The sequence below is a fragment of the Cetorhinus maximus genome, chromosome 10 (assembly GCF_964194155.1).
Source record: "Cetorhinus maximus chromosome 10, sCetMax3.hap1.1, whole genome shotgun sequence".
Taxonomy (NCBI): domain Eukaryota; kingdom Metazoa; phylum Chordata; class Chondrichthyes; order Lamniformes; family Cetorhinidae; genus Cetorhinus; species Cetorhinus maximus.
Window position 1 is genome coordinate 118,678,514 of NC_135888.1, and position 20,312 is coordinate 118,698,825.

Sequence of the window (20,312 nt, forward strand, 5' to 3'; positions counted from 1 at the left end):
TCAGAAACAAAATTAATTCATCCGTGATTCTTCTGGAAAAAAATTATATTCGAAAATGCGGAATTCATGTTTTTATTAAAAGGACACACACACACACATACAGGCAATCGCATTTGGAGGACAGAAGGAGTGTTTTTTTTTGCATAACATGTGGCAAGATTAAAAAGATATTACTGACACCAGGGGGAGCTTTTGGGCAGATTCTGTTCCAAGAACAGCATTCAAAGAAGAATCTGTTGCCCACTTTCTATTCTGTTCATTGCATCAAGTTTGAGTGTGAATGTTATCAAAACTTTGTTCTCCAATTTACTCCTCTTTTCCCATCCTGCCCAAAAGAAAATTGAATATAATCCCGGAGAATGTTCCACTGGTAGTAGCCAGTCTCGGGTGTCTCGTACTAGTGGGCATTCTTACAGAAACAGGAAGCTGGTCAGTTAAGACTGCTTCTGTTCTCACTGGACATGCACGCAATGCATCTCCACTAGGGCCACTGGCTAGCGATGAGGAAAGTCAACTCAGCCAGAATTTTCTGCTTCTTTGTCTAGGTTTCATGTTGCCCCAACAGTGATGAGTTAGCTCAGTCCTTGGGCAGAATCATCCCAGAATTGCACGGAGTGTGGTAGGGGGCATGTAAAACAATGTTTTACCTGCCGGCCACAATGGCGAGTTTTTGTGCCCTTTCTCCCCCTTCCCGCCTCATTATTAATGCGGCCATGGGAAACATGCCGTTTCACTGGCAGGCTTCCTCCGATTTGCACACCATGCCGTCACCTCGCCGCTTCATCACACCGGGCACCATATTTGACTACACCTATGCACACAGCTCTCAATGCTTCCAGCCCAGGACTGCTGCACAGAAGTCATGGCCCCGAGAGGCAAGAAGACTCCAGCCCACCGTTTTTCTGATGCGTACCTGGAATGCCTTATAGATGCCATGGAAGGCTGCTGCACTCTATCCCTACTCTGGCCACTGGAGGCCCATCAATGTCACCACTCTGGCTTGAGAGGCAGTGGCAACACTGCACAGAAGAGGTTCACCATCCAGTGCAGAGAGAGGATGAATGATCTCATCCATGCTGCCAGGGTAAGGCAACCATCTCATTACTCAAAACTCACACACACACAAGCTTATCACACATTCACTGGCATCTCACTCACTGCCAGCTCAAGGGACATCACCACTCACTCTCTTACACACATTCTCACATCTCCATCTGGCCTCATCTCCTCTGGAGACTGCCTCCTCAGCCCTCACCCTCTTGAGGACACTTGCACAGATCAACATGTCCCCACACATGCCCTGGGATACTCCCCTTCCCCAGTACTGCTCTAGCCCTGCAGCCTCTTCCCTTGCCTGAGGCCACTTCTCCCCCTTCCCCAAGCAAGCCCTTGCCCTGCAACCATTGAAAATCTACCCCTGCCTTATGGCTGTCTGTAGAGACCTGCCTGTGAGCCTCCCTAACAGTGATGTGGTGCCCTTTGTGAAGCCTGTCACTGATGACCGCGAGTGCTGCCCGAAGCAAGGTAGGCAAACAAACCTCAAAGTCCTGAGTGAAGTGCAGCTCACCAGGTGCATGTTGCTTATGTACAGTTGTAAAACACATCAACGTGCTATCACACCGATGTGTCCGGATGATCCAGCGTGGGGGAATGATTCTGGCAGGCACACATGATGATGAGATGCAAATGCATTAAAATTACGTTCCTGACACTGGACAACGAGAAACACAGCCCGCCATTGATGTGTGCAGTGGATGATCGCAAAGTTGTTTCATGACGGTTTTTGCCTTCCCGCCATATTATCCGCTTACGCCGCCAAGCATGCCTGCCACCAATGGGAGCGGGTGATTCCACCCCTTGTGTTTTGAGCCTTCTACCTAAAGATGAAAGCAGGGCTCTTTCTAGTGTGGCTCAGAACCTCACAATTATTCACTGGGTGCAAAATGAGCGACCAGTCCGATAGTCAGTTCCTTGCGGGCTTGGCTGGGTTAAAATTACCTACAACACTGCGAGAGTGGAACCACACCCCTGGCTTAAATTTCAAGGTGTCATTTTCTCAGTTCTTTATGGCATATTAAAATAGCACAGCAAATCAACAGGAGAGAAGGTTCAGCCATTGATTTTAAATCAGCTGTGGGTAAAGGGAAGGAATTCCATTTAAGGGTGCTTTTTTTGATAGGGGTGAACAACTATATTCATTTGGAGTTTCTATCAATCCAGATATAATAAAGAGAGCTATTGCTTCCAGGGAGGTTAAATTAACCTGAAATAATACATCGGATTGCTGAGTTGCTTTCTGCAGCTCAAACTTGGTGAGCAGCAAGATGGAGACTAAACATAAACAGCTGTATAAAACGCTAGTTAGGCCACAGCTGGAGTACTGTGTGCAGTTCTGGTCACCACACTATAGGAAGGATGTGATTGCACTGGAGAGGGTGCAGAGGAGATTCACCAGGATGTTGCCTGGGCTGGGGCGTTTCAGCTATGAAAAGAGACTGGATAGGCGAGGGTTGTTTTCCTTAGAGCAGAGAAGGCTGAGGGGGGACCTGATAGAGATATACAAAATTATGAGGGGCATAGATAGGGTAGATAGGAAGAAACTTTTCCCCTTAGCGGAGGTGTCAATGACCAGGGGGCATAGATTTAAGATAAGGGGATTTGAGGAACATTTTTTGCACCCAGAGGGTGGTTGGAATCTGGAACACGCTGCCTGAGGGGGTGGTAGAGGCAGGAACCCTCACAACATTTAAGAAGTATTTAGATGAGCACTTGAAACATCATAGCATACAGGGCTATGGGCCAAGTGCTGGAAAATGGGGTTAGAATAGATGGGTGCTTGATGGCCGGCACGGATAAGATGGGTCGAAGGGCCTGATTCTGTGCTGTATAACTCTATGGGCAGAATCTTCTGACTGGCGTGCGGGTAGCGGAGCCCACACGCCAGCGCTTAAAATGTCTCGCGAGCGTCCCGACGTCAGTGCGCAGCATCGCGATATTTCGGTCGGCGGGTGCGCTGTGCAGTGGGACGTGCACCCGCCATTAATTAAAGACCTCATTAAGGCCCTTAACTTGCCAATCGTTGACGATTTTGAGGGGCCCGTGCGAACTTTGGCTCGGCGCACGGGCCCAACGGGCAGGCGGGTAGGTGATTTTTTTACAAACCTCATCCAGTTGGCGGGATGAGGTTTGACAGCGGTTTTAAAAAAGTTTAATAAAGTTTTTGTTTATTTCATTAACATGTCCTATCTCGTGTGACATTTTCACATGAGGGGGACATGTTAATGAATTTTTTATTGTTCTATTTTTTATATTTGCCAGCCTTTCAGTGATCTCCCTGAGGCAGCACTTAGTCTCAGGGAGATGTGCGCTCTTTCGCGTGAATGTGCGAAAGAGCGCACTCTGACAGTTGGGGAATCCCTCCCATCCCCCCGCACAGGAAGTGCATAGCGCTTCCCGTTGGGCGGCTCGCCGGGCAGGCCTTAATTGGCCCGCCCACTTAAAATGTTAGCGGGGCCCGTTTTGGCAGCAGGGATCGGCTGCCCGCCTGCCACCGAGCTGGTGCGGCCTGCCCGCCCATCAAAGGCAAAATTCTGCCCTATGACTCTATTGCTGAGATTTTGAGTGCAACTTAAATAACAGAATACATATTAGGATTCACAATAGTACTAAATTTGAGTTACAGGAAGGACAACAAAATGGTAGAAGCATGATACATACAAGATAACACACAGGTTGGACTCTGTGATGCAGAAGTAAAATAGCAAAGAGCTCAGGTGCTATATAAAACACAGTCATGTATGAATGCTAAAATACTGCTGCTTTTAAAAGAAAATCTGTGCTACTCTAAAATAACATATACCGGTAGAAGTAGTGAGTGTATTATATTGTCAATAGATTTTTATCTACAGCGCAGAGTATGATACTGGACAGTATTACACTGGATTCTCCTGTAAGCAAATCAAATACAGATATCAAGTGTTGCTTTACTTTATAGCAAGATAGAATGAAGACCTAGGAGTGTGTCCCAAGGAGGATAATAGACCTAGCAGTGTGTTTACCGAGGATAGCACATAGCTAGTGGTGTGTTTGTACAGGGAAAGCATGTAGTTTGCTATGTCTGTACACAGAAAAGTATATAGCTAGCAGATACAGGATAACACACAACTAGCATTATCTTCATATCATAAAGCAAACAGCTAGCAGTCTTAAGTCAAGTTAACACATAGCTAGCCATGTCCAGAAGGTTGTGTTGCCTGCCAGGTGCCAGGGTTCAGGACATCTGCTCAGGGCTGGAGAAGAACTTGCAGTGGGAGGGGGAGGATCCAGTTGTCATGGTCCATGTAGGCACCAACGGCATAGACAAGACAAAGAAAGAGGTTCTGCATAGTCAGTATGAGCAGCTAGGTACCAAATTAAGAAGCAGAACCTCAAAGGTAATGATCTCTGGATTATTACATGAGCCACATGCAAATTGGCATTGGACAAATAAGATTAGAGAGATGAATGTGTGGTTCAAAGACTGTTGTGGGAGAAGTGGGTTTTGGATCATGGGGCACTGACATTAGTACTGGGGAAAGTGGGGGCTGTACCGTTGGGACAGTCTACACCTGAACCATGCTGGGACCAGTGTTCTAGTGAGCCACATAACTAGCGAATAAGAGAGAGAGCTTTAAACTAAACGGGGGAGGGGGGGTGGGGGGGCGGCGGTTGGTGGTGAGGGATCAACCTTAGGTAGATGTAGCAAATCAAGCAGTACAGTCAAGGCAGGGTAGCAAAATAGTTAAACGGGAAATAAGGGTCAGAGAATGGCAGGAAGGGACAGAGAGAAAAAAAACCTAAGAATACACGAACAGTCAAGACTAGATGTTAGAAAGATGACAAAAAGACAAAACTAAACGCTCTGTATCTGAATGTACATATCATTCATAACAAAGTGAATGAATTGATAGCGCACATTGAAGTAACTAAATATGATCTGATAGCCATTACAGAGATGTGGCTACAGGATGACAAGAATTGGGTTTTGAATATTGAGGGTTATATGATATTCAAGAAGAATGGGAAACTAGGTAAAGTGGGAGGGGTAGCACTGTTAAACAAGGATGGAATTGGTGCAATAGTTAGCAATTACCTTGGTGCAGGAGATCAGGATGTAGAATCGGTTTGGCTGGAAATGAGAAATAGTAGGGGAAAGAAGTCACTAGTGGGAGTGGTTTACAGGCACCCTAACAGTAACCACAATGTAGGACAAAGTATACAGGAAGAAATATTGGGTGCTTGTGATAAAGGGATAACAATAATCATGGGTGAATTTAATCTACATATAAACTGGACAACTCAGATTAGTAGTAGCAGCCTGGATGAGGAATTCATAGAATGCTTTCAAGATTTCAAGGGCAGAATTTTCCCCCTGTCGGGGGGGGGAAGTTGAAGAGCGGTTGCGCAGAGGTGCGCCTCCGATCGGCGCCCTCGATTGGGAGCATGCCACCATTTTATGTGGGCGGGCCAATTAAGGCCAGCCCAGAGTGACGTCCGCACGGAAGCGCTGTGTGCTCCTTGTGCGGGTGGGGTGGAATCCCTAAACTGAGAGTCCGCTCTTTAGCGCATGCGCACGAAAGAGCGCACTCATCTCCCTGAGGCTAAGTGCTGCCTCAGGGAGATCGGCTGTACATTAAAAATCTGAAAATAAAAAAAATTCCCTGACATGTCCCCTCATGTGACACTGTCACGTGAGTTGGGACATGTCTATAACTTTTACATACACTTTAATTACATTTTTTAAAACCTACATGAAACCTCATCCTGCCCGTGGATGAGGTTACATGCTTTTTCTAATGCTCGCCAGGGTTCCTGGCCTGCCCGCCAACCTTAAGGTTGGACGGGCATGTGCATTAATTAGTTTAATGACTCTGTCAATGGCCTCAATTGGTCATTGACAGGTCGGCGGGCGCTCAGCTGATTCCGCTGAGCCCCCGCCTACCTAAAAATTTAAATGGGGTGCGGTGACGTCGGGAGTTCCGCCCGGTGTAACTGCTCGTCATTTTACGCGTCGGCGACTGGGCCCTGCCCCCCGCTCGCTGACCGGGAAATCCTGGCCCAGGTTTCTTAGAGCAGCACATTCTGGAACCAACCAGAGAGCAGGTTATATTAGACTTTGTACTGTGTAATGTGATAGGATTAATGAATGTCCTCAGAGTAAAACCCCTAGGTTGCAGCAACCACAATATGATTGAATTTTACATCCAGATTGAAAGGGAGAAGAGTGAGTCTAAGACTTGCATTTTGAACTTAAATAAGGACAACTATGTGTGGATGAAAGCTGAGCTAGTTGAAGTGAACTTGCATACTTGGCTAGAGGATAGATCAATAGAGAAGCAGTGACAGACATTTAAGGGGGTATTTCAAAATACTCAGAATATGTATATTCCCACTCTAAAGAAAAATTCTAAGGGGAGGACCCATCATCTAAGGTTAACTAAAGAAGTTAAGGAAAACATCAAACTTAAGGAAAAAGCATACAACTCCACAAAGATGAGTGGCAGGTCGGGCGATTGGTCAGAATGTAAAGGACGGCAGAGAATAACTGAAGGGTTAACCAGGGGAAAGAAATTAGAGTATGAGAGAAAGCTAGCTAGAAATCTAAAAATGGATAGCAAAGATTCTACATGTATTTGAAAAGGAAAAGAGTAACTAAATTGAGTGTTGGTCATCCAAAGAGTCAGAACGATGAGTTAATAGTAGATAATAAGGAAATAGCGGATGAAATGAACACATATTTTGCTTCTGACTTCAGTTTAGAGGGTACAAAAAGCATTCCTGTAATAGTTGTAAATTAGGAGGTGGAAGGAGGGACTTCTTAAAATTACAATGACTCAGGGAGGGGTACTGAGCAAACTGATGGAGTTGCGGGCTGACAAATCTCCAGGTCCTGATGGACTTCATCCTAGGGTCTTAAAAGAGGTGGCTAATGTGGTAGTAGGTTCATTGGTGTTAATTTTCCAAAATTTGCTAGATTCTGGAAAGGTTCCATCAGACTGGAAAATGGCAAACATAACCCCTCAATTCAAGAAGGGAGGAAGGCAGAAAACAGGAAACTATAGGCCAGTTAGCTTGATGTCTGTCATGGGAAAGGTGTTAGAATCAATCATTAAGGAGGTTATAGTTGGGTACTTAGAAAACTCAAGGTAATCGGAAAGAGTCAGCATTGTTTTGTGAAAGGGAAATCATGTTTTACCAATTTATTGGAGTTCTTTGAAGGAGTAAAATGTGCTGTGGATAAAGGGGAGCCTGCAGACGTACAGTACCTGGATTTCCAGAAGGCATTAGATAAGGCGCCACATCAAAGGTTATTGCGGAAAATAAAAGCTCATGGTGTAGGTGGTAACATATTAACATGGATAGAAGAGAGGCCGGCTGACAGAAAACAGACAGTATGCATAAATGGGTATTTTTCTAATTGGCAAGATGTGACAAGTGGAGTCCCTCAGAGTGTTGTGCGACTTCGAAACTCTTTGGCTGGAATTTTCCATCCCTGTTGGTGTTGGGTGTCAGGACAGGCGTGAGCGGACAATATGGCGGGAGGGCCAAAAATTGGTTTTACACCTCATGAAACCAGTTTGCGATCGTTCACTCTGCCCATCAAAGGCAGGCCACCTTTCCCAGCGTCGCATGTCGGGAACATCATTTTAATACAACTCTTTCGAGTACAATCATAGTTCTTGGTTTTCCGGGAGTGGGACATGAACCCACAACCCTCTGATTCAAAGGCGAGGGTGCTATGGACTGAGCCACAGCTGACACCTCCATCATTTTAATACATCTGCATCTAATTATAAGCCCTGCTCATTGGAATCATCCCCCCACATTAAATTTACTGCCCAGATCGGCGGGAAAACACACCATTGTGGCCAGTGGGTAAAACGTCCTTTATCCTGCCCGCTACCGCACTTAGTGCAAATCTGGGGCAATTACGCCCTCTGCCTCAGAAGGCGGTGGAGACGGGGTCATTGAATATTTTTAAGCAGAGGTAGATAGATTCTTGTTAGGCAAAGGAATCACAGATTATTGAGGGTTGATGGGAATGTGGAATTCAAAACACAAATAGATCAGCCAATGACGGAGCAGGCTCGAGGGGCCGAATGGCCTAATTCTGCTCCTATTTTATATATTTGTGCGCATAATAAACCTTGAATGAAATTCAAATGAGAAAGGAAACGTTGAAAACTATCTTGATACATTGAAGGACATCTCCAACACTTGCTATTTACGATATATTAAAAGGAAGAGTAACTGAATTCTGCTGAAACCAGGTTTGTAGCAGACAAGTCCAATTTGAAAGATTTCATGTGCATCTCTGATTTCCTTTGCCCTGCCACTTGGAGCTGTGCCTTCAGCTAACAAGCTATCAGCTCTGGAAATTTCTCCCTAGCCCTTTCCACCTCTCTCCTCCTTTAAGACCTTCCTTAAGTGCTCTGTCTTTAGCCAAGCTTTGGGTCAACAGTCCTAATGATTTCTTCCTGGCTCAGAGTTAATTCTTGACTGATCAAGTTCCTGTAAAACACTGTGTGGCTTTTTGCTATGCTGCATAAAGGAAAGTTGTTGTTATTTACAATAAAAACAGTAAACTCCCAAGGTTGTTTGAATATTTTTATTCATTCACAGGATGTGGGCATCACTGGCAAGGCCTGCATTTATTGCTCATCTCTAATTTCCCTTGAGATAGTGTTGGCGAGCCATCGCCTTGCCAACTGAGTGGCTTGTAGGCTATTCAGAGGGCAGTTACGAGCCAACCATATTGCTGTGACTCTGGAGTCACATGTAGGCCAAATCAGCTAAGGATGAGATTTCCTTCCCTAAAGACCATTAAAGAAGGAGGTTTTTTTTTTTACATGGGCCTGTATAATATGCTGGGCATGGGCTCCCCACACCCTAGCATAAATGTCAGGTGCAGGCCCGCCTCTGCTTAGCCGGCTTGCCCCGCTTTAATTTTTCAGGTGACAGCCCTTTAATTAATATGAGGTGAGACTTCCGCCTGTCTCCAGAAGGAAATCCCGCCTCATAGATCTGGGAGCTCTACACACTGGCAGCGGCAGCAAGAGCAGGAGCTACTGCTAGTGCAGCAGGTAGATCAAGGAGGCGATGCACAGCGATGGACATGGACATTTAGGTATGTCCAGGATCCTGCCAGGGCCAGACCCTGGGGGTTGGGGTTTGCTGGACAGGACTGGGGGAGGGTGAACATGTGGAGACAAAATTGTAGGGAAGGGCCTCTGATTAACACAGGAGGTCTGGGAAGGAGGCACCCCACCATTCCTCACCAACGCCCCTCCCCACTTTCACTGACCAGCAGCCCGCAGGGTCAAACCTACCGAACTACACACTGGTCGCTGGCCCCGCCAACCGCCCGTTAAATCAGAGCAGCGTGGGATGAGGCCCTTATTTGGGCATTATTGCTCACTTCAGGGCCTCAACTGGGCGACCCTCCAGATGCCTCCCTCAGCTCGTAATATTACAGGCAGGGGCAGGCAGGCCAGCGGTGGACATGCTGCTCTAATTTCCAGGTCACCAGCTATCTTACCCGTCTGCGGGTGGCCCAAAAAATTCAGCCCATTGTGACCATGACTCATACTATCCCTTTTTATCCCAGATTTATTGAACTATCTGAATTTCAATTCCCCAGTTGCTGCTGTGGGATATGAACCCATGTCTCTGGATCATTAGTCCAGGCCTCTGGGTTACTAGTCTAATATTAATCATGACCACTATGTTACCATTCCTGTATAACTGCAATACAGTCAGAATACATGATTCAAAACGTAGGGACGCTGGCATTTATTTCACTGAATATTACTGCTGAAAACATGCCATTTCTACATCCTAATTTGTTCATTGTTACCCTGTTATATCATTGGTCATCATGAGGAAATTCTGCCAAGTTCCATGTGGAGTTGCTATTATCAGGTGTTTTACTTGCTGCATTTCTTGGCACTGCATCACTCAGCTTCACTGTGGACCTGGCTTCACTGCTCACAGCAATCCACATACAGCCTACTTGCACTTGACAGGTAACTTGACCTTTTATTGTCACAACCTGCCTCACTTCCAATTATTTTGATGTGGCACTGGCAAGGATGATTGATTAACTGAGGATGCACCTTATTGATTCAAAGAAACCAGCCCCAAGATTGGTATTAAATAAAGTCTAATGGGGGCAGAAACACTCCTATCATTGCACCACAGCAACAGTACAAGACTCAAAGTGTATTGATCCATTTCACTAAAGGAGATGTCTCCAAAACTTTCAATTTTATAATCTTGTATATTAAAGAAAAAAAAATCTGATTACAACCAGTAAAGCACAAGCACTAGAGAATAGCTGCCAGGTTCTGGTATGGCAGACTGATATTTCGTAAAGTGACTATATAAACAGGGTATTGGATGTGTATTAGCATGATGCATGGATACTTTCTGCAGTCAGTGTATGAACTGGGCAGTTGATGAGTACCAGTGTGACATTCTAACATTTGGGATATGCTCTGAAAAGTCCGATTGCTGGCAGCTGCTGGTCTGATAATCAGACACTTTAAGTCATATGCTGTCAGCTATTTCAATAAACCCAATGGCCACCATAACCCTTATTTACAGTTAGTTTGAACAGGTATTATCTGAAAAGGAAGAATGGGGAGGCAGTAGCATCGTGGTATTGTCACTGGACTGGTAATCCAGGCACCTGGGTTGGAATCCCACCATGGTGAAACTTAAATTCAATAAAAATGTGGAATTAAAAGTCTAATGATGACCATGAAACCATTGTTGTAAAAACCCATCTGGATCACTAATCCCCTTTAGGGAAGGAAATCTCCTGTCCTTACCTGGTCTGGCCTACGTATGACTCCAGACCCACAGCAATGCGGTTGACTCTTAAATGCCCTCTGAGCAAGGCCAATTAGGGATGGCAATAAATGCTGGCCTAGCCAGCGATATCCACATCCCATGAATAAAAAAAAATTATGAGGATAAGGCAGAGGAATGACACTAGGTGCACTGCTCATTCAGAGAACTGACACAGACATGATGTGGGGGGTGGGGGGGGGGGAGGTGGTGCTGAATGGCCTCCTTCTGTGCTATAGTGATTCTGTGCTCAATGAAATGTAAACTCTCTCCACTTCCTTAGCTACATTCTAACAGTGACTATGCTTCTGAAGTCCATCATTGACTGTAAAGTGCAGGTTGTGAAAGATGCTATATAAATGCAAGACTTTCTTTGGTCTAATACTAAAAGGAAAACTAAAGGAGACAAAATATGAAAGAAAATAGAGACTCTTGTTTCTCTCAGGGACTACAAGAAGACTTGGAAATGGAGTCCAAGAAACAGTCTGGGTGCCAAATTGGTAAAGGGGTTTCTACATGTGCCTATGACCGTTAGTAATGGGCTGAGCAGTAAGATGGTGACGTGAATCAGTGCAACACTGGTTTGCAGCCACAGCTGCCATTTTCCTAATCCATTCTCCAGTCAATGCCATGTCTTAGCCTCTCAAAAATAAACACCATGTCAAACAGTGCCTTTTAAAGGCATCATGAAATACAGGTTTGTTGCTCGTTGAAATTTATACATTTCTGGAGGTTATTGGCTCTCATGCATGTCTAGCCATTCTTCCATATATTACAGCACAGATTCCATGCACATGCCCATCACTTCTTGCAGCCACAATGCACTTCCCCTTTAAGTGCAAGTTATTGTTCAGTAGCATTACTGAACCACCTGCCGTTGTGTGCAGCCAACAAACAGTGGGGTAGTGCTGGCTACATACTGCAATTATTTAAATGGTCAGACACGCCAGTCTAATGTGCTGCATGCAACAATTAATGGGTATGGGTTAACAACAACAACTTGCATGTATATAGTGCCTCCATGTAGTAAGCCATCCCAAGGCGCTTCATAAATGTTCAAACAAAATTTGGCACGAGCCACACAGGGAGATATTAGGACTGGTGACCAAGCATTTGATCAAAGAGGTAGGTTTTAAGGAGTAACTTAATAGAAAAGAGAGATAGAGAGGCGGAGAGGTACAGGAAGAGAACTCCAGAGTTTAGGGTCTATGCAGCTAATAGCACGGATGTCAATGGTGGGAGTGATAAAATTTGGGAATGTGCAAAAGGTTAGGATTGGAGGAATGCAGAGATCTGCAGGAGGTAACAGAGATAGGGAGGGATGAGACCATGGCGGGATTTGAAAACAAGGATGAGGATTTTGAAATCAAAGTGTACTATGACCCCCATGTCCGCTTTTGGGGCTTATCCAATTTAACCACCAAAAATCTTAAGTGGAAGTAACTCTTTCTAAATCTGTTACTAACTGATTGAGCACAATGTAGTTTGAGTACACTGACAGCATTTCTGCAATGTCATATTTTTACTGCCTTTTTACCTTCCTCACAGTTCTCGCCTTTGAAGCCTGCAGAGCAGACACAGGTTCCCGCGGTGCAGGTCCCACGGCCTCCGCATGCAGGGTCAATGCACTGGCTGACGGGCACATCACACTCGGCTCCCTTCCAGCCACTGTAGCAGATGCAGTTCCCTTTGGAGTATTGACCGTTACCGCTGCACAGTACAGGGCAAGCAGCTGGAGAGGCACAGGCAAAAACAAAAGACAAAGAGAGAAGTAAAAGCTTATTTCTGTGGTAACCATACACTTCGGTTGTAAAATGCATATTTAAAAAAATAACTATTTCTGTGAACTTACTTCCTAAAAATTTGAAATTCAATGTTAAGAGGATCTAGTGCCTCTCATGTGAGGAGGTCATTTCCATGGCTTATTTTTTGACATCTGGGGTAAGAATTCCTTTGACTGTACTGTGCAGTGACATCTCAAATGTGCTTTCATAGAGACCCTCTGTTCTAAGAGATACTGTTTCTAATTTCCTGAGAGTATTGAACAGAGAAAGTCCTCTCAAACATATTTATCACGTCGCTATGCACAGTGGATAGAGGAATTTTTAGCCCGTTAAGATCTCTTGTGAAGTGACAATAACTCTTTTGATGTCACAGTTGTTTTCTCACAGCCACATGAAGCTGCTGTCAGCGTCTCCACATACTTAAAAGTAACTAGCATTTTTTAAAATGCATTTATACTGTTCCTTCCACATTTTATACAGTCATTTTTCTCTTCTAATTTGGTTTCCCAGGATGCCACCCCATCCCCCATGGATAGAAGGCTTTCTCCAAGATGTCAGATTTGACACTCTTCAGCCAACTGCTAAATTATCCTGATAGCTTGTCCCAGCCCGTTTGGAGGAATGGAGTTGGCACTGAGAATTCAGGAATAATATACTAGCTTTGGAGCTGATTCTCCAGAATGATACCAAGGCTTAAGGTGTTAAATTAAGAGAAAAGAATTCATCTACATGGCTTGTATTCCCTTGAGTATAGAAGTTTGAGGGGGTGATCTACTTGAGGTGTTTCAGATTTGATGGGTAGACACATTGGCCCAGATTTTTGCCATGATGAAGACGCTCTCAGTCATGGCGAAAACCCCAGAAATTGAAGAAAATCATAACTCCCGCCTTCAAACCCAGCGCTTTCCATCTTTGCAGGGGTGAGACTGGAGTCGGGGTTCATGCTTGTGAGGTTTTTAGAGGCAGCTGGCAATTTAAATCACCAGCTGCCTCCACTGAAGTGGAATTTTGGAAGGCCAGTAGTGTGAAACCCAGAGTGTGTATATTAGAACAGGTAAGAGGAGGTCTGAACTTGTTCATTTCGATAGCCAGGGTACCCCGTTTGGAGAGGTAAGGCACCTTTTGGGAGAGGTAAGGCACTTTTTGGGATTGTTAAAATTAAATGTGATTATGCACTTTCTATGCACAAACTCATTGGAACTGTCAAGCTGTTAAAGAACTGTCCAGCTGTCAAGGAACTGTCCATCTGTTGAGGACCTGTCAAGCTATCAAAGAACTGTCCAGCTGTCAAGGAATTGTCAAAGGTATCAAGGAAGTATCCAAGGATACGAGGTGAGTTGGCATGGAGGGGGTAAGGGCAAAATGTGGTGCGTGAGGAGTATGGGTTGGCATAGGGTATATGAGGGGCCATTGGGGGGTGGGTAGATGGGCACATTTGGCATAGGGTGTATGAGGGGTTATGGGGGTGGGTGGGAAACATGGGTTGGCAGGGGGTGTATGAGGGGCTATGGGGGTGGGTGGGGGGCATGGGTTGGCAGGGGGTGTATGAAGGGCTATGGGGGGTGGGTGGGGGGTATGGGTTGACATAGAGCCATAGAGATCTACAGCACAGAAAAAGGCCCTTCGGCCCATCGAGTCTGTGCCGGTCAAACAAGTACTTAACTATTCTAATCCCTTTTTCCAGCACTAGGCCCATAGCCTTGTGTGCCATGGAATTGCAAGAGCACATATAAATACTTCTTAAAAGTTTTGAGGGTTTCTGCCTCTACCACCCTTTCAGGCAGTGAGTTCCAGATTCCCACCACCCTCTGAGTGAAAACATCCTTCCTCACATCCCCTCTAAACCTTCTGCCCCTTACCTTAAATCTATGCCCCGTGGTTACTGATCCCTCCACCAAAGGGAAAAGTTCCTTCCTGTCTACCCTATATATGCCCCTCATAATTTTATACACCTCAATCATATCCCCCCTCAACCTCCTCTGCTCCAAGGAAAATAATCCCAGTCTAACCAATCTCTCCTCAAAACTAAACCTCTCCAGCCTAGTCAACATCCTTGTAAATCTCCTCTGCACTCTCTCTAGTGCAATCACATCCTTCCTATAATACGGATTCCAGAACTGCGCGCAATACTCTAGATGTGGTCTAACCAGCGTTTTATACAGTTCCAGCATAAACTCCCTGCTCTTATATTCTATGCCTCAGCTAATAAAGGCAAGTGTCTCTCATGCCTTCTTAACCACCTTATCTACCTATCCTGCTACCTTAAGGGACCGGTGGACATGCACAACAAGGTCCCTCTGATCCTCGGTACTTCCCAGGGTCCTACCATTCATCATGTATTCCCGTGCCTTGTTTGTCCAGCCCAAGTGCATCACCTCACACTTATCTGGATTAAGTTCCATTTGCTACTGATCAGCCCATCTATATCCTCCTGTAATCTAAGACTACCCTCCTTGCTATTTACCACCCCACCAATTTTCGTGTCATCCATAAACTTACTGATCAACCCTCCTACATTCAAATCTAAATCGTTTAAAAATACCACAAACAGCAATGGACCCAACACCGATCCCTGTGGAACCCCACTGGACACAGGCATCCAGTCACAAAAACACCCTGCGACCATCACCCTCTGCTTTCTGCCACTCAGCCAATTCTGGATCCAATTTGCCAAATGCCTTGGATCCCATGGGCTCTTACCTTTGTTGTCAGTCTCCCATGCGGGACCTTATCTAAAGCCTTGCTGAGGTCCAAGTAGACTGCGTCAAATGCCCTCATCTACACACCTGGTCACCGCTTTGAAAAATTCAATCAAATTGGTCAGACATGACCTCCACTTAACAAAACCACGCTGACTGTCCTTGATTAATCCCTGCTTCTCCAAGTTTAGATTAATTCTGTCCCTCAGAATTGCTTCCAATTGTTTCCCCACCACTGAGGTTAGACTGACTGGCCTGTGCTTCCCTGGTTTATCCCTCCCTCCCTTCTTGAATAATGGCACCACATTGGCTATCCTCCAGTCCTCTGACACCTCTCCTGTGGCCAAGGAGGTATTGAAACTTATTGCCAGCGCCCCTGCTATCTCCTCCCTTGCCTCACTCAACAGCCCGGGCCTGGAGATTTATCTACTTTTAAGCCTGCCAGACCACTTAGAACCTCCTCCCTTTCTATGCTAATGTCTTCAATTATATCACAGTCCTTCTGCCTGATTTCCATACCCACGTCGTCCCTCTCACTTGTGAACACCAACACAAAGTATTCATTTAGAACCCTACCTACGTCTTCCGGCTCCATGCACAAATTACCACTATGGTCCTTAATGGCCCCTACTCTTTCCTTAGTTATCCTCTTACTCTTAATGCTTGTAAAATAACTTTGGATTTTCCTTTATTTTACCTGCCAATGTTTTTTCATGCCTCCTTTTTGCTCTCCTAATTTCCTTTTTAAGTTCCCCCCTACACATTCTATCCTCCTCTTGGGCTTCCGCTGTTTTAAGCCCTCAGTATCTGCCATAAGCCTCCCTTTTTCTCTTTATCCAATCCTGTATCTCCCTCGACATCTGGGGTTCCCTGGATTTGTTGGTCTCACCCTTTATCTTTGCAGGAATTTGTTGGCCCTGTACCCTCCTTATTTCCTTCTTGATTGAGTCCCACTGCCCTGATTCAGATTTACCTAAAAGTAGCTGCTCCCAGTCCACTCTGGCCAAATCATATCTAATCTTATTAAAATCGGCCTTCTCCCAATTTAGAACTCTAATTTCTGGCCCATCCTTGTCCTTTTCCATAACAACCTTGAATCTAATGGAGTTATGATCACTATCTGCAAAATGCTCCCCCACTGATACCTCTACCACTTGTCCAGCTTCATTCCCTAAAATTAAGTCCAGGACTACCCCTCTCTTGTAGGACCTTCTACGTACTGGCTTAAAACGCTCTCCTGGATGCATTTTAAGAATTCCGCTCCCTCTAAACCTATCACACTATGACTAACCCAGTTAATGTTGGGGAAGTTGAAATCCCCCACTATTACTGCCCTACTATTTTTACACTTCTCTGAAATTTGCCTGCATATCTGCTCTTCTATTTCTCTCTGACTGTTTGGGGGCCTATAGTACACTCCCAGCAATGTGACTGCTCCTTTTTTGTTTTTCGGTTCTACTCATATGGCTTTATTTGAGGAGCCTTCTAAGATGTCATCCCTCCTTACTGCTGTAATTGATTCCTTGATCAATATTTCAATATCCCCCCATCCCTCTTTTACCTCCTTCCCTGTCTCACCTGAAGACCCAATATCCTGGAATATTGAGCTGCCAATCCTGCTCCTCTCTCAACCATGTCTCTGTGACAGCAATGACATCACACTTCAACATGTTAATTTGTGCCCTCAACTCAGCTGCCTTATTTGTCAGACTCCTTGCATTAAAATAAATACCAATCAACCTTGCTAAACTCCCTTGTGCTTTAACTGGCCTATAATTTCTATGCCTTCCAGACTCACTTGCTCTCTCTTCTAATTTTGGCTGTGCACCTCCCACTGCTGAACTTCCTCTCAGGATCCCACCCCCCCTGCCAAGTTAGTTTAAACCCTCCCCAACAGCACTAGCAAACCTCCCCGCAAGGATGTTGATCCCATTCTGGTTCAGGTGCAACCCGTCCGCCTCGTACAGATCCCACTGCCCCCAGAAACGGTCCCAATGTCCCAGAAATCTAAAGCTCTCCTTCCTGCACCATCTCTCCAGCCATGCATTCATCAGGACTAACCTCCTATTGCTATACTCATTAGCGCGTGACACCAGAAGTAGTCCAGAGATTACCACCTGTCAGGTCCTGTTTTTTTAATCTGCTTCTTAGCTCCCTAAATTCTGCTTGCAGGACTTCATCCCTCTTTCTACCTATGTCATTGGTACCAATATGTACCATGATCTCTGTCTGTTTGCCCTCCCCTTTAGAATGCCCTGCAGCTGCTCAGTGACATCCTTGACCCTGGCGCCAGGGAGGCAACATATCATCCTGGAGTCACGTCTACGGCCACAGAAATGCCTGTCTGTTCCCCTTACTATCGAGTCTCCAACCACTATTACTCTTCCCCTCTTTTTCCTCCCCCGCTGTGCAGCTGAGTCACTCACAGTGCATGGCTGCGCCCCCCCAGAGGAACCGTCACTCTCACCGTTTTCCAACCAGAAAAACGGTTCTCAAGTGAGATGCACCCTGAGGATTTCCTGACTCCCTGCCTGACACCTTTCTTCTAACTGATGGTCACCCATTCCCTCTCTATCTCCACTTCCGTATGCTGTGGGGTATCCATGTCTAAAAACGTGCTGTCCATGAAACTCTCAGCCTCACGGATGCACCTCAGTGCCTCCAGCTGCTGCTCAAGCTCTGAAACCCGGAGCTCAAATAGCTGCAGCTGGTGGCACTTCCTGCACACGTGGTCAGTCTGAGCGCAAGGAGCATCCACATGTTGCAGGTGGTACATAACACGGGACTGAGCTGCCCTGCCATGCCTCTAGTTGAAAAAAAAATTAGGTTGAATGGATGGGGCAAAGCAAGTGTGCGGGGAGTGAGGGGATGAGGGTGAAGGCTGCTTTTTTGTTTTACTCTTTTATTTATTAAAACACACTGCTACTGCACAGAGGCAGGCTATCCGCCCAGCCCACCTCTGTAGCTGGCAGCCTCCGCAATTGTAGAGTGCCCCGTCCCGACTCCCATTTCAGCCCAACTCCCTGACTGAAAATCCGACCTCCGGATCGACATTTTATAAGGTCGGGCTCGTGCAGTCTGGAAATCTCCCACCTTGGCGAGCCAAACCCAGGGATGAAAATCTGGGCCAGAATCTTTTTCTTCTGACAGAGGAATTCAGAATGATGGGATCCAATTGTAAAGTTAGAGCTCGGTTCTTCGAAAGTGAAATCAGGAGCCACTTATACTCACGCAAAGCATAGTAGAAATCTGACATTCTCTTCCTCAAAAGCCTGTGGCTGCTGGATCAATTGTAATTTTCAAGACTGAGATTGACAGCATTTTATAAAGGGAGGGTGTCAAGGGATATGGATCAAAGACGGGTAAATGGAGTTAAGGTACAGATCATGCATGTTCTAATTGAATAGCAAAACAGCTCGAGGATGCTGAATGGTCCACTCCTCTTACTATGTTCTTATGTGCCTTTGTATTACCTCTAATCTGAGCCTTCTTAGATTAGCAGACTGATGCACGAGCAGCTCTGGGCAGGGATATTGACATCGCAATGGTAACTTAGATTGAAATATAGTACGTATTTTTACTAAGAATAATTTTCTGTGGGTATAGCATTGTAGTGGTTTCAACACTAGTATGAACAATTGAGCCTGGAGGGAGACATTAGTAAATTATATTTGAAATCAGCACAATTGTGGTCTTAATTCTTGAACATCCAGAGCAATTTCCTTTTATTATTTTGAGATTTCTTTATTACAGAAAGCTCTGTTGTTTATGATGTTTTTACATTTAATAAAATAATATAGAGTTTTCATTACATTTTGAAGTGAAATCTGAGGACAATACCAAGAGACAGCAGGGTGTGATATATGAACAGTCCAATGTATGGGACTTCTTTTGAAAGCTGGCACTTCATAAAAGCTGACTGTTATATTGGTGGAAATCACTCAGGGGCGGATTTTAACAGGGACAGGAATCAGTGTGTGAGGGTAGAGCAGGGCGACAATCTGTCAAACTAACCCTAGCATCAGGCTCGAGAGATGTTAATTCTTGGGTCTCATTCAATTTCCCAAAGCTGACTCCTGTCCAAAGCCGGTGGGAGTGAGGTCAATGGCGGGAGGCAGGAATGGGAAGTCACAGGGGGTCAGATTGCTATTGGGAACACAAGGAACGTCAAACTGAATGGTGAGCAGCCAGGTTAGACAAGGCCCAATGTATCCTCAAGGCCCATGAAGATTCCACATCACAAGTAATGTTGGGCTGGATTTTATGGGGCACAGTGGTCCTCATTCCCCCAACTAAGAAGTCGGCAGGGAGCCTGCCCAGATGAAGAATGGCTGTTCCACAGCCTTTTAATGGCTAATTGACCGTTAATAGACAGGAGGCAGGATTTCAGCGACCCCAGGGACAGGAATTCCTGCCTCAGAGAGCAGTCAGCTAATCAGGGGCCAGCAACTCTCCAGTACCGGCAGCGCCACCAAGAGCAGTGGCCACTGCTGGTACTGCACTCAGGACTTGAGGAGGCATTTGGAGCTGGATTGGGACTTTGTATACATTTGGGGGCCTTGGCAGATGCCAAGCTGGTAGGATCTGTCTAGGGCAGGAGTGGGCTTGGGGGGCAGGGGGCCAGGTTTCAGAGGTCATGTGGGATGGGAACCGTTAAGGAGGCCATTAGACTGCACAGGGAAAACTGCCGGGCTGGCAACTGGGCGTGGGCCTCTTTGGATGAGGCCCTTATATGGGCAATAATTTCCCACTTAAGGGCCTCAATCGGCCCACTGGTGGGCAGGCCGCCTGACACTACTCCCGCCACTGGTAAAATTGCAGTGGGGCAGGGGTAGGTGGGTAGGCATGAGACAGGCCATCCGCCCACTAGATTTTCTATGTCCCTGCTTTCAAACTGCCAGTGGGGGAGGGTAAATTCCGGCCCAATTTTTCGCTATCA

The 20,312-nt window shown here is 45.7% G+C and overlaps 1 protein-coding gene across 5 annotated transcripts in view; it reads right to left on the reverse strand.

Annotated features, from left to right (window-relative positions):
- The window catches only part of LOC144685974 (teneurin-2-like), a 555,228-nt gene that overhangs the window by 131,163 nt on the left and 403,753 nt on the right, over nt 1–20,312 (reverse strand). For all 5 annotated transcript variants that reach the window (XM_078551059.1, XM_078551058.1, XM_078551057.1 and 2 more), the window contains one exon: nt 12,428–12,622. In XM_078551059.1, coding sequence (XP_078407185.1) covers nt 12,428–12,622 — 195 coding nt within the window. The remainder of the gene's footprint in view (nt 1–12,427; nt 12,623–20,312) is intronic.